The sequence below is a fragment of the Eleutherodactylus coqui genome, chromosome 3 (genome assembly GCF_035609145.1).
Source record: "Eleutherodactylus coqui strain aEleCoq1 chromosome 3, aEleCoq1.hap1, whole genome shotgun sequence".
Lineage (NCBI taxonomy): Eukaryota > Metazoa > Chordata > Amphibia > Anura > Eleutherodactylidae > Eleutherodactylus > Eleutherodactylus coqui.
In genome coordinates, this window is record NC_089839.1 from 236858373 (window position 1) to 236873921 (window position 15549).

General features: G+C 39.3%; 1 protein-coding gene across 3 annotated transcripts in view; it reads right to left on the reverse strand.

The window, feature by feature from the left end:
- The window catches only part of LOC136619984 (potassium channel subfamily T member 2), a 591696-nt gene that overhangs the window by 171504 nt on the left and 404643 nt on the right, over positions 1–15549 (reverse strand). For 2 of the 3 annotated variants that reach the window (XM_066594712.1, XM_066594711.1), the window contains exons 15-16: positions 10225–10374; positions 6850–7079 (exon numbers count right to left, since the gene is read on the reverse strand). In XM_066594712.1, coding sequence (XP_066450809.1) covers positions 6850–7079; positions 10225–10374 — 380 coding nt within the window. The remainder of the gene's footprint in view (positions 1–6849; positions 7080–10224; positions 10375–15549) is intronic. The other variant, XM_066594713.1, reaches the window with a different exon arrangement.

Here is a 15549-nt window from a genome sequence, read left to right on the forward strand (position 1 = left end):
TGTATCATGGTAGTTACACTTTGAAGTCTTAAAGGGAATCTGTTAGCTTGAACATGCTGTCCAAACTGCAGGCAGTATGTTATAAAGCAGGATGAGATGATCAGATTGAAATACATATTTGTTGGAAAGACAGTATATCCTGTACTTTATACATGTAAGGTTCACTTGCGTGGACCCACATGCTTTGATCAAAGTATATGCTAAGAACCTTGTATTTGTATGTGGTTATTAAATGTGTATGAATGCTGAGGCACATATTTCTGTTACTGTATTGATTGTATGTCCAATATAGAATACAATTTAAACTCACCATTTGCAACCATAAAACTTTTCACAATGCTGCACCACCCTATATCTATTCCCTCATCTATGTCTACCACCCTACCCGCGATTTCTGTGTGCAAAAAAAAAGCACATCAGATAGAACCATTGGATCCCTATGATGTGTTCACATGTCCATTTTTTACAGGCGCAAAATACTTGCACCTGCAAAAGATAGTACATCCGTGCACTGGGAAGGTCCGTGCAGCGCATACAGAATCCCCGCAAGGAGTCCCGTCATCACTGAACACTGTGACAGCACTGCCACAGTGTTCAGTGATGAGGGGACTCCCCGTGGGGATAAAGGAATCCCCTGCCACAGCTGTCACAGGTGTGGCAAAGTAATGCAATGTTCTCCCATTGCTTTCATTGGGGCCTGCACTGCTGCCGCCAGTCCCATTAAAAACAATCGGATGCAGGCAAGCCCTTCCCTGAAAATCATCCCTAGCTGCTGTAGAAAATGTAAAAAAATTAAAAATCCCTGCCTCTTGAAAGTGCTGGGTCTGATTAGCTAAGTGCTCAGCTAATTACAGGCAGCGCTCAGCCATTCATTGAATGACAGCTGAGTGCTGCCTGTGATTGGTCACAGCGCTCAGCTAATCAGAGGCAGCGCTCAGCCATTCATTGAATTGAAAGCAATGAGCACATAGCTACAGTCAAGCTTTTTCAAACATGAATGGAGCACTTTTTTTTGCACACATCTGACTGAGCCCTGAATCTGAATCTCTCATTCCCGTTTCCAAGATTTTTCTCAGGCACACTTATTGTCTGGAATGTGCTACGTTGGACAATCAAGTTATTGGAAAGCTGACATCCTTTATCCTACTGTATCCCCCACACCTAATATACCCTAATGCACGTCATAGCTACAGTATATATACACACACATAGCATCTGGTGTTTGGTTCATACAGTTTTATGCATGCTAACCTTTTAATGTAATAGATGACTGAACCGTTGTTCTTAACTAGCACTGCTACCTCTTGTGTCATCACCATTTCCTCATAGTCCGCAAGCTCTTGCAAGCAGGGACCTCACTCCTATTGTTCAAGTTGTCTATTGGTTTAATAATGTGTGTCATGTCTTATTTTGTGTATTCTCCCTCTAACTTGTAATGGGATGTGGAAAAAACATTATGATGATGATGTTATACAAGGCTTCAACATAACAAAATGTAAAGAAGGGTCTAAAGACTTTCTGGATCCTATGTATGTGTATATATATATATATATATATATATATATATATATATATATATATATATATATATATACATATATATATATATATATATATACATACACTAAGGGTTCCTTTTTCTATGATTAATTTATTTTGTTGGAATAGGGACTTACAAGACAACGAGGACTCTTGACGTGGGGCTCTCTCTCCCCCCCGCACCCACCTGCTCACTCCCGCAACTCGCAATTTGCCTTAGCAAGTACGCTCCCTCATCTCTAATAGTAATACACCCCTTTGACAAAGATAATGTCAACACTCATACAGATGGCTAAAAAACATGATCCAGAATTGTGTTTTTATGGGAAATAGAAATATTTACTAAAACAGACACATCAGAGGAACTGACCGGTCAAGTTTACTGGAAAACTGTCAATGCAATCGGGAAATGATAGAGTACTACCCCTTTCCAAGACACAAAGGAGTGTCAGGAGAGATTCACTGAGAGACTTTACTGTGTGTATTGTATTGCTATTCTGCTTTATCTAGATGCCGAGATGACTCTGCTGACTTATCCAAGTTTTATGGCAAAGTTGAAAAATGAGCAGAAAAATGTCAACCCACTGTGTATGCCTGTGCATTGTGTGACTACTGTACTGAATATTTCAGGATTTTTTTTTTCTATCTAGGCATTCACATAAAAATAGGAAACATCCACAGAAAATATATTAAGAATACTTTAAAAATCTGTTTTAAATAATATATCATTTTCTGATCGTATATTAATGTAATGTATAAGTTAAAGTCTTCTCGATAGTAGAGTAGAAAAGAGTGGAAAAAACAGCAAATAGTTTCATATTGTTCATATTGGACCAAATCTATGAGGCATTCTCTACTTTTTTTTTCTATTGGACCCAGTGGTATCCATTTCATTTATTAATATAGAAACTGGAATTAATGGTCCAGTCTCTATGCTTGTAAGCAATACATAATTGCATAAATTTAAAGAAAAGTATGTTCAAAGTGTTATATCCTTAGGACATAGGAAAGTGAAATGACTTATGAAGTAGATCACCGTTGAGTGCATTTGTTTTAAGTTTCAATGTCAATCCAATTTCTCTAGAGGCAGCAGAGTCTTGTCACATAACAAATATGGCACATATTCAAAAGGAAATCATGCAGCTTGATGATTTAGAAATTATTGGTAAGACCTCACCATGAATATGTATTTCAGGCAAAGAAAGAGAAAAAACAATTTTCTGTATCAGAAAATATTGCACAAATTATTTTTATTTCAATATAGAAAATATATTCAGTTATATGTCCCCTCACAGGGGACATCAACTTGCCAAATACAGTTGAAGGGGAAAGACACAATCTTCAGCAACAGAAACATTCTTTACACAAAGGGCTCTAGAGCTGCAAGAATAGTCTCCCAAGAAAGGTAATATTGGCAGGTGATAAGCATATATTTAAAAGACTGTTGAAAAGTTCTTAGAGAAACAGACAACAATATTGTGCTAAATAACAAAATCCAGTTCGTAAAATGAACTATTTGCTTGATTTGCGGTTGAATTAATAATGTTTAAATTTCTGTTTCATTATGTTTATTTAATTTTTTTGTAGGAAACAATACACAAAAGCTGTGGTGTATGCAGGTATCAGTATGCGCTAATGATCCCATGTTCGAAACAGACTGTAAAGACAGTAACATAAATAATTGTAGAAAAGGAAACAAAAAACAAGTCCAAGTAATTAAAAAGAATCTCCAAATAATAGGGAATGAATGCAGTATACCACAAAAAAAATTGTTATATTAGAAATGACTACACTACATGTGTTCAGTGCAAAACCTGACAAAGAGTGAAGATCTCTTACAAGTATTATTTTGGGTGTAAAGTTGGAGATCAAGACAAAAGATGATCACTTCACATCTGCTGCACTGTGTGCTGCTCTGGCTTCACACAGTGGCTCAATGGCAAGAGGAAGCCAATGGTCGACCATGTTTCAAGGTACCCCCAAGACTTGCTTAACATTCATCCATGACAACAGATTCTGCTGACCTGAACGTGGAGTATAGCAGATTCTTGTTTATATCTCATGCTCTCTAAAGCCATTTACAAAGAAGAGGCTGTGTCCCCGAGATGCTCTTATAGGGTTATTTTCGTTAGTATATAAAGTTACAAGTTTTAAAACTAATAGATTGGTAGGGATTCAATAGCTGAATCCCCTATGGATACTGAGAACAAGGAAAGGGGATATTGGTCACTCATGTGTGGTGCCCTCCATTCGTTTCCATGGGGCTGATGGAAATAGGCAAGCATTTTGTTTTGAGTCATTTCTGTCTGCCTAACTGATATGAATAGAGATTTGGCCACGCATCAGAGGTGCTACACCATTAATTTCAATACGACTGATGAAAATAGTGAAGCCTAGCACTATCCATCCTGCATTGTGGAAAAGGGGTTCTCGGATTGGTGGGGTTCCTTGCTGTTGGACCTTTACCAATCTATCAGTTTTCACCAGTGAAGGGGTCAAAACTTGCAATTTTATCTACATACCGGGAATAGGCCTCATGTGCACGGGTGGGTCAGATTCAGCATGTGGGAGCCTGCAGTGGAATCAAACCCTGCCGCAACCAGCAACCCTGCATACCTGTGTCTGCAGGCAGCGGCATCTGTGCGGATCTCTATTCCTCTGGGACATCTGTACTGCGGATGGTCCGCATGGCTCGCCATTGGACATGCCCAATACAGAGTTTTTTTTCTCAAATCTCCTGCTCTTCCTGCGAATCGGAGGGCTTCCAATTACCTCAATTTGACGTCAATGGAACCTGTCCGTGCAGGAACCGCAGTGAAATGGAGGATGCTGTGATTTGTATTCCACATCAAAAGATCCGCAAAACAAATCTGCATGCTTTAAATGAGGTGCGGACGTCAATGCTTCTCTATGGACGGCTTGAATTGCGGATCTTCCGCGCAGATTCCACAAATCCAATCCACCCGTGGACATTGGGCCTAACCGTTTAAATGTTTTGCTGCTAGGACAATTTTCACACTATTGACAAACACAAATAAAACCTTCAGTAGAAATAATGTTATATCCCCATATCCATATACATTCTAAAAGGAGATATCTGGCACATTATGAAAATGCTACCCAGCGGGGTCTTTATACAACTTTGCATCAAAGGGTAACATTTTGCAAGAAATGCATAACATTCATGTTTGTGGCTAAACATCTGACGCAAGCAGAACCTGAGACACTATGATGGTTGTGTTCAAAACCTTTTTGTGATGGGAACAGATTAGTTCCAAGCCACAGTGCGGGAACAGGCTGTCAGTGTTACAGCTCAACTCTGCTGATGTCAATGAGGTCCGGAGCGCAGAGTGTGATCAAACACAGCACATCAATGAATGTCAAACTGTCATAGCTGGCATGACTGTCATTTTCTCGTGCATGAGCAGCCAAAGATGGGCCAAATTTATTAAGAGGCATGTGCCTCTAAATACACTTGCTACAACTTAATACAAGGCACTTCAAATTAAGACATATGAAAAGCCAGTCTAGATCATTTCCACCCTTTAAGTTTCAAGAAAATGTTAAACTGCTGCTGCTGCTGTTCTTTGGGGAGTTTATTAAACAACCATAACTTCAGGACCACAACCCAAAGATAACAATGGCACTTATAAAAAGGGGGAAGATACTACTATTCAGGAGGAACACTGCAGTTTATTAGTTTAACCACTGGGCTTGGCCACAAGACTAATGAAACATTTTCACATTTTTAAAATTTGATTGTTCTCTGCAAGAGAAACCAAGTAATCTTGTAGCTATGATACCTTTTAATGGTGAACAAAAATACATAATGTTATAGTGAGCTTTCCAACCTACTTAGGGTTCCTCCTCAGGCATAATGGAATAGATCTGAAGATATATATACATACATACATATGACAAGGCACAAACATGGTAAAAGGCCATTTCAAATCATAAAGCCATAGAAGAATTTAGGAGTACAAATTTATAACAACTTTTGATACTTTCAGCAGAGGCCTAAATTCTTCAATTCTTAATGCATGACTGGGAAGTATGAGAAGTATATAGCACAGATAACACTCTGGCCTGGTGACCCCCTAACACTAGTATTTATTTATTCATTTCTCTATTTATCCTGTCCATTTTTTTTAAGTGCAAATGAATCATATCATGTCTGTGCCTTGTCATAAGTATGTGTGTATATATATATGCATGCCTCTTCAGATCTATTTCATTATGCCTGAGGAAGAACCCTGAGTAGGTTCGAAAGCTCGCAATAACATCATGTATTTTTGTTAGCCATTAAAAGGTATCATATCTACAAGATTACTTGGTTTCTCTTGCAGAGAACTATCAAATTTTAAAAATGTGAAAATGTTTTCTCACATTTTGCTCTACTCGCTAACACGGTACAAGCCTTTTTTCATTTTACCTCATTTTTAAGAAATGGTTGAAGCAGAGGATGATACTACATTTCGCAATGGTCAAAATTCTTCAATAACAAAGTTGTGATGGTAATGCAAACCCCCTATTCATTAAATATAGCCTTTTAAAATTAAGACATCTGTATCACGCTATGGGCTACATTTTGTAAACTGATGTGCGGCACTGATCATCAGTTATAGCAAACTTTGTATTTAAAACATTGCTGCCCACCAAGTAAACAGGATTATATTAGCACCAAAGGCATAGATTACCATTGTTTTACTGAAAAGCACATTGAAGGGATTGTATCAAGAGCACAACTCCTCATCCTTTGCCCTATTAGGGCATATAAACATCATAGAGAGAGATTTCCACCTCGGGATCCTTATCTATGACCCAGAATGGAGAGCCAATCAGTAAGAGCAGCTTCTGTTCTGGCAAACTTTGTACTACTTCGGTATTATAGAATGAACATTCATGAGAATGGCCATACTGTAATACTACATTTCTCCTGCATTGGGCACTGCAGCGGGAATGTGTGGCTGGCAGTGGCTTTCCCCATCAAAATCAACTGATTGCTGGACCTGAGAGCAGGACCTGGGCGGATCAGCTGTTCTTTCTATGAGTCAGCTTGCACATGTTAGCATAACCCTTTTAAATGCTGAATAATTTGATAGATGAATCAAAAAAATATTATTTTGTGTATTATTTGCTATATTGGTTTATCTCTATTCACTGTTATGAGTCTGAATAGTTTTTTTTTGTCAAATATAAGCAGAAATTCGAAAACGTAATAGTTTCACAAACATTTCAGCATTACTCTATCTGACTTTCATCAAGTCCATGTAAAAACTTTGTTTCCCATAGATAATTAATCCTACGTACCCATGCTGGCAATGATACTGTGGACAGGTAGCCTGGATGGTCCATGATATGAAGATTTGTATTTGCGTAATTTCTCAAGCTGCTCATGTTGTTTAAAAGCTGAATTCTCTTCTTTTGTCACATGAATATAAAAGCAGGTGTCAGTAGAGCTCATGATGTACCGTGGCCCTGGGTTCAGCAAGATGTTTTTGTTATCTTCTCTTTTAACGCCAATTAGGCAGACACCAAATCTGGGAGATAAGGAGGGCAGCGGGGAATCTGTGAGATAGAAAGCCTTTGACATGCTAATTCATTGCACTAAAAAAGTGAAATCATGTAGAAAATGCCTTATCGTTAGTTCATGTAACACAAGATGTAACATTACGGGGCTTGAAATATAATTCCGAAAATCATCAGGTCACAGTGCTTAAATAAGTTTGAAGAAAACCTGACAAGTAACAACACAATAACTTCAAAGGCAAGACCATCTCCACAGACTTAATATCTTGGAGCAAGTGCTCTGACTGCCCAATTGTTCCTACTAATTACTGATGGTGATCAATGGGAGGGACGGGGAAAATGTAAAACTAGCGGTTATAAACAATGCATTATGTGCCCCAACATAAAAATCAGGTATTTCTACATCTTAACATCCCTCTTTTATATATCTCAATTTCTGCATCCCATTTCCACTGGTTTACTCTTAGTATTCTGGAGGGGGCAGTCATCATAAAATGAAGCAATACAGTTTGGGTGTATTCTGTACATTGACTCTGGAATCCCTTACAGGGGTTGTCTGGTTCCTTTTTGAAAATGTAAATGTCAAGTGCAGATGTGGTAAAATACTACATCAAGTCCTGAAGCCCCGTTGTTCTCCCGTTCTCTGTTGACGGCGGAAGTCCTGACATCCTGGTGCCCAGGACAACAGAGACCAGTGGGACTGTATGGCTTAATTTGCTAGTTTAGCACATCTGCACTTGACATTTAATTTTCAAAAAGGAACCGGAAAACCCGAGTGTGATCCCACTTCATGGATAAAATTCATACAGCATCCACCTCCTGATTATCTTCTGCCGCAGACTTTTTCTGAATGCTGTTTGTTAAAACCCTATTCCTTTACCTTGCACCGTACACTACTGCGGAAATTGGCTTGCATTCCACAGCCGAAATCCTGCAGCAATGTTGCTGTGTGTGAACTCAGCCCAGCATAACACTGCTATGTTCTTATGTCCAGCATAGCCTTTGGGATGCAAGCTAATAGGGAATAGCAACAGATTTCTGTAAGGGCTTATTTACACAGACAAGAAGATTGCATGAGTTCTGTGTGTTTGCATGACACATAGAACTAATGCGATGTTTTAACCCATTGTTTCCAGTGGGTTAATTTACATGAGTGTTTTCCCTCTTGCACTGATAGCGCGAGACAGTAGAACTGAAGCATATTCCATTTCTGGACGATTTGGGCCCACAAATCACATTGCACTCGCATGTACATGCGTTTTTCATGCAAGTGCATTCAAAAAAGGTGCATGAAAATCAAATGTACAGCAATGTGATGTTCTCACAAAAACGCAGGACACTCACATATAAATTGTGGGTTTAAGGGCTCCTTGATGTCAATGGGTGCGTTCACATTCCACCCATTTTTGCGCACATTTCATGTGCACGTGAGTGCGATGTGAGATTTCCCATTGAAAACAATGGGAAATACTTGCTGATCCTTCGCAGTCGCCCATGTATAGGAAGCCTCCATGTATAGGATATTAGTCTGAGTTTCTCAGAGTGCCTGGGGATCTTGGTGTTTGGGTAGCAGCAGTGTATATACACACACGGTGGGTCCACGTGGTCTTCAGACCCTTTCGTGTTTTTTACATTTTGCTATGCTGTGGTCTTATGTGTATTAATGCAAAATTTTAAGATTTCCCCATCATTGTTCGCTCAAAACCACATAATGACAAAGTGAAAACAGAATGCTAGAAATCTTTGTAACTATTCAAAAAATGAAAAGCTAACATTTTGCATTGAAATTAGTATTCAGACCCTCTGCTATGGCGCTTGAAATTTAGCTCTGGCTGAAACTTCTAGAAGGTCAAGCATCAGTGCACCACTTTGGGCTTTATAGCAAAATGTCCAGAAATGAGCCTCTCCTCAGTAAAAGACACATAAAAGCTCATCTGGAGTTTGCCAAAAAGACCCTCAGTTTGTGAGAAACAAGATTCTCTGGTCTGATGAACCTTTTTGGCCTTGATTCTACGTGTTATGTGTGGAGGAAATCAGGCACTACTCATATCTGCCCAATCATTCTGTAGGAGTGTTTTCAGCAGGGGGACTGGTCAGGGTTGATGGAAGGTTGAATGGATCAAAGTACAAATATATTCTTCATGAAAACCAGATCCAGAGTGCATGGAAGCTCAGACAGGGATGAAGTTTCACCTTCCAACAAGACATTAACCCTAAGCACACAGCCAAGACAACACAGGGGTGGTTTTGGGACAACTCTGTGAATGTCGACTGGCTCAGCCAAAGACTTGACCCCAATCGAACATCTAAGAGACCAGAAAATTGCTGTCTACAGACGGCCCCCATCCAACCTGACAGACCTTAAGAGGATCTGCAGAGAAGAATATCAGAAAATTCCCAATACCATGTGTGCAAACCTCGTGGCCAAGTACTGAGTACAGCGTGTGAATACTTATGTCAATGCAAAATGTTAGTTTTTCATTTTTAAAGAATGTACAAAGACTTATAACATTCTGTTTTCAGTTTGCCATTATGGGGTATTTAATGCAGAATGATGGTGGAAAAACCTGAAATGTTTTTTTTTTAATTTGTACAAGATCGCAACATAACAAAATGTAGAAAGTATAAAGGGTCTGAAGACTTTACCGACCCCCTGTATATATATATATATATATATATATATATATATATATATATATATATATATATATATATATATATATATACACACACATACATATATAATATGTTATGGGAGCAGAGAGCTGAAACAGACACAAGTATACCCGAATGTAAAAACTTGCTATAATTAACCTCCACAGTATATAAATGACTGGTTCGCATAACACAGAGCATGGTATAGATATAAGAAACATTCCAGGAAAGTGTTTGCCGCACTACAATATCCACTGGGGTCGGGGAATATATGATATGCACTGTGTGAGAGGTCTGGGTGTCAAAAATATTGATAAAGCCCAGCTTTCAGTATCAAAAAGGTTTTAAATTTTCTTATGTTGAATATCATTTTTTAAAAATAAATATTAACAAATCTAAATTGTAAAGTATTGTAGATGCCAAAGAGGTGAAGAGAAAATAAAACAATCTGCAAGTGAATACAAAGAGGTAAAGTACATTATACTTCAGCTTTGTACCTACTTTTTATGTGCATGGAATGAAGCATATGTGAAACTTTTTCCTTCATATTCGGCAAAGAATAAGCTTTCCTCCATCCTAATATGGTAGACCTCATTTCCTGAACATCTACCATACATTTTTTGCCATTGCTCTGGAGATTGTTGTCCTTCTCTGCAAAACAGAATCATTACATATATATATATATCCAATATGTATATTGGTAAAAGGCACGAGTAATTTATAGACCCATAGAATGGTAGAGTTGGAAGGGACCTCCAGGGTCATCGGGTCCGACCCCTGCTCAGCAGCTTAAGTTATATAGCTATGACTAATGGTACATTTCCACATCTGTGGTACTATTATACACTGCACATATGTGTGTGTCTGAGTGTATATAATGTACCACAGATGTAATAATATATATTTTGTGGTCAAAAATGAGCATTTGAATAGAACAATATCTGATTTATCCTAACTAGAGTTGAGCCAACATATTCTGCCGAGCTTGATGCTCATTCGAGTATTAGCGTACTCGATGGTGCTCGTTACTCGAACGAGCATCAAGCTGTGTTCGACCCCGCCCCAGTTTTGGCTCCTCCCTGCTGTGACGTGCCTGTTTTGGCCCCTCCCCGCCACGCCGCAGCACACGTCATTGGCAAATTTTTTGTCTGGCAGGAGAGAGGGTGAGAGAAAAACACCTAGAAAAAAAAAAGCTTGGCACCCGGCGTCCCACATACAAAAATGCTTGAGTCTTCCATTGTAGTCAATGGGGTTCATTACTCGAGTAGAGCTCTCGAATTTTACGAAAAGCTCGACTCGAATAATGTGGACCCGAGCATTTGGGTGCTCGCTCATCTCTAATCCTAACCCAAATGTATGCAGAGTATTGTCAAGATGCAATATTTATTCGTTTCAGGATGATCAATATTGTAACTTGACATAACAAATTTCTTATGAAAAATTAGTTGTGAAGCCCCAAAAATATCAACCAGAACTAAGTGAGAAAAGCTGCTGGAAGGCTGAGTTCACATCTGCAATGATTATACATTATAAGTCAGTGTGGTCAATCAGGTGCTGTTAGTGTCTGTCATGTGACGGATCCATCGTATGGTGTCTTGCACAATGCAGATGTGAACAGAGCTGAAGGTGCTAAATCACTTTCAAGGTTAAGGACAGGAGCTTCTTCAGGATTCTGCACAGTGCACATAATATATAGTAGAAATAGATAGGTCTTGCCTTCACCTTGTGTCTAAAGCAGCCGTTCATCCTGGCACAGGGACCGTAGATAGCGGTATACTACATCTAGCACAGGTAAATGATAGCAGTACACTACACATTGCACATATACAGTAGATAGCAGTACCGCAAATACAACACAAGTACCATACTGTACATGCACTATAGTTAAATAGCAGTATTGTATATGTAGTATGGGTGGATGCAAGACTAGTATATGGAGCACAGGTAAACTGACAACATTGCTCCTGCATCCGTGTCTCCTGCATCCGTGTCAACGCCTCTTCCTTCCCAAAGTTTCCTTCTGTTCTAAATGATACTTCCTTTATCACTGTTCATGCCACAAGTCCCATCTCATCACTATTACTACATTAAGGGTGCCTTCACACTGGCGATGAAATCGCACGATTTTCCAGCGCTGCGAGGCTGCAAGAAATCACTAAATTATGAAGCCAATGGCTTCCAATGGCTCCATTCATATTTGCCACGATACAGTGTGAAAACAAAATCGCAGCATGTCCTATCTTTTTGAAATCTCGTCCATTGTTTCCACTGGGACCGGAGGCAGCAGCGCTGGCCCATTGAAAGCAATGGGAGATGATTGCGATCCTCTGCCACTTCATCCCTGAGAGGAGTTCCCTCATCACTTAACACTGTGATAGCACTGTCACAGTGTTTATTAAGGAGGGGACTCCATGCAATAAGGATTTTCATTGTGGAGGGGAAGGTGACTTGAAATATAAGCCCTACCCCCAAAATAATCCCTAGCTGCAGAAAAAAAAATCCATCCTTAGAAGCACTGTCATCCCCGATGTATCTTCTTGCAGGTCTTTGGTTCTTCAGCATCTCTTCTGGCCAGGAATTGCAAAATCCCAGCCTCCTGAAAGTGTTGCCTCTGATTGGCTGAGTGCTGTGACCAATGAGAGGCAGCGCTCAGAAAACACTGAATTATAAAACCAATGATTTTCAATGGTTTCCTTCACAGTTGCGCAGTTCTCACTCATGTGATGTGAAGTGAAAAAAAAAAACGCAGCATGTTCTATTTTTCTGCGTTTTGCTTTTTTTTTTTTTTATCTCCCATGTTTCCGTATGGAATCCCCTTGTTATTGAATTGCAAAGCGCAAACTTGTGATGCGATTTTAACATTAGAAAGTCCTATTGACTTTCGCATTTAAAAAATCATGACAAATTCACGTGAAAAAACACAGGAGAAAATCGCAAGTAGCAGTGATGTTTTTGCAAAAAAGCAGCTCTGATCCTCAAACATCGCGGGGAAATTTTCATGCGGCGATATTGCGATTTCTAGTGCGCGGAAGCCCTTAGTCAATAAAAAAGCAGTTTATGAATCCAATGATTTACAATGGTGTCCTTCCCATCAGTGATGTTTTCACTCATGCAATGTTGAGAGATAAAAAAAATTTTCAAATCGCAGCATGCTCTATCTTTCTGCGATGTGCAGGTTTTTATCTCCCATATATCTCTATGATGCCTGCGTTTTAGCAGGCATCATAGGAATTTTAGCATAAGAAAGTCCTGGGGGCGGCAGCGATGCAATGCGAGATTATTCTCTAAAAAAAGCATCGCTGCCGCTCAAAAGTCGCAGTGAACAAAGACGTGATTTTCTTGCGGCAAAATCGTGATCGCCCGTATGAACCTAGCCTAAATGATACTGTCTACTTGCATATCACCACAACTACTATAGTTACATTACTGTTGCATTTACTACTATTGATACTATGGTGCCACCACCACTATTACTACTCTCATTTGCAAGTACAGAAAGATACAGATTTCTTTTTTACACAAGCTGAAAAATAAAGAATGTTGGAAGGTGCAGCACAACAAGGACATTCGTGATGAAGGAAGTGACTGAACTTTCCTGCAGTCTGAGTTAAATAGAAAAACGTATAAATGGCAGATTAATGCATAACAGTATATAACTGACGGTAAGACATGGAGATTTAGAGGGGTTACCGGACAACATTCCTTCAGTAGGGATGTTGTCCGATAAGTAAATAAACCGCTTCAATAAGATGTTGACCGCAGGTAAAAAAATAAACTGAGCAGTACTTACCTTTCTGTCCCCACCAGAATCCAGCGCTGCAGCCCCTTGTGCTCCTGGCATTTGTTGTGACAACTGACGTCACGGGAATACAGGTAACGGCTGCAGCCAATCACATAGCAGTGCTGCAGATGTGCGTTGAGTTGCATCACTGTCAGTAATTGTAGTTTTTTTCAACAGAAGCAACTTTACTGTTTACTTCTTTGTAATGAAGGCAGGATATCACCATTCAGATTGAAGACGACCAGGAATCCATGATTAGAATGCAATTTAAAAAATAAAGCAGGAGCTATTAAAGCTCAAATCATTCAAGAAACATTATGCTTTTCAATTTTCTAGAAGACAAAACAGCCCAATGCATAGCTCTAAAATGGCTTATAATTATATATAGATGATCATTTCCCGATATGTACTGTGAAAACTGCAGATAAGCACCACTTCTAATTGCTTACAATGACTCGGCTCTCATCTGCAGCCGCACAGCGCCACCAAGTGATTTCTTGTAGTACTGGAGGAGAGTTTTTAAAATATGAAGTATAAGTCATCCCTCGCATTACAATGGCCGCAGGAAACAATATTTTAAACATATAATGGTCTTTTCTGGGCTATGATAACGGGAAACCACATTCAACATACAATGTCACCAACAGTTCAGATGCATGGCACAGGGTTTCACTGAGTGTTAGGGCTACTTCACAAGGTCATATGCATTTTTGGGTATGACTCAGCGCAGTGTATTTGCGATTTGAACAAGGCTTTTACGCAAGTATATTGGCGCATTTTACTGTACATTTTGCACTTGCAGGGCATGTTCATTTGCAAGCAGCATGCCAACATGCCACAATTTAAATGGCTATTTAGCCTAAGGAGTACTAAATGTGTTATTTTTCTCGCATAATTGCGCAGTGTATTGAGCATACCATTGCACATACATTTGTACATCCTCATAGGCTTATATGGGAACCATTGGTGCGCAAATGCACAGGAAAATAGAGCAAAATCCAAAAAAGTGTCTGAACCCATTCACATCAATGTCAATTCTATTCTCTGTGCATTTCTTGTAAATATGCCCATGTGAAGGTGCCCTTATATGCAGGAACTTACTTTATATGTATCAGATATCAACTTATATGTATGAAAATTTCATTATTATATTTTGGGGTCTATGGAACCAATTACTAGTAAGCTGTATGAAATACAGTACTGGCAGTCAGACAAGTGGATATGTATATTGTATATCCAGTATGTAAATATATGGGTTCAGTGTGTAACATAGTAACGTAGTATGCTAGGCTAAAAAAAGATGTTCATCTAGTTCAGCCTGTTTCCACCCCCCCCCTCCCCCCCTCTTGTTGATCCAGAGGAAGGCAAAACAACATTGAGGCAGAAGCCAATTTACCCCATTTTGGGGGAAACATTGCTTCCCAACTCCATAATGACAGTCAGAATAATTCCTGGATCAACATTTGGAAAGTTCCCTCCTGACTCCAAGACCTGTAGTCGGAAGATACCCGGAACAACTACCCTTCTGGTTATTTAATGTCTATATCCTGTAATGTTATAGTGCTCTAAAAAGACATCTAGTCCCCTCTTAAACTCCTCTATCAATTTTGCCATCACCACATCCTCAGGTAGAGAATTCCACAGTCTCACTGCTCTTACAGTAAAGAATCCCCTTCTATGTTGGTGATGAAACCTGCTTTCTTCTAGATGTAGAGGATGCCCTCTTGTTACCATCACAGTCCTGGGTATAAGCAGATCATGGGAGAGATCCTTGTATTATCCCAAATGTAATTATACATACCGTAGTTATTTCTTTGCCTCTTAACAGTCTTTTTTAGGGTGAATAATCCCAATATTGATAGCCTATCTGGGTATTCCAGTTCCCCGATTCCATTTATTACTTTAGTTGCCCATCTTTGAACCCCCTCAAGCACTGCAACATCTTTCCTGAGCGCCAGTGTTCAGAACTGTACGCAGTATTTCATATGAGGTCTGACAAGTGACTTATATAGTGAAAGAATAAGGTTCTCATTAGAGATGAGCAA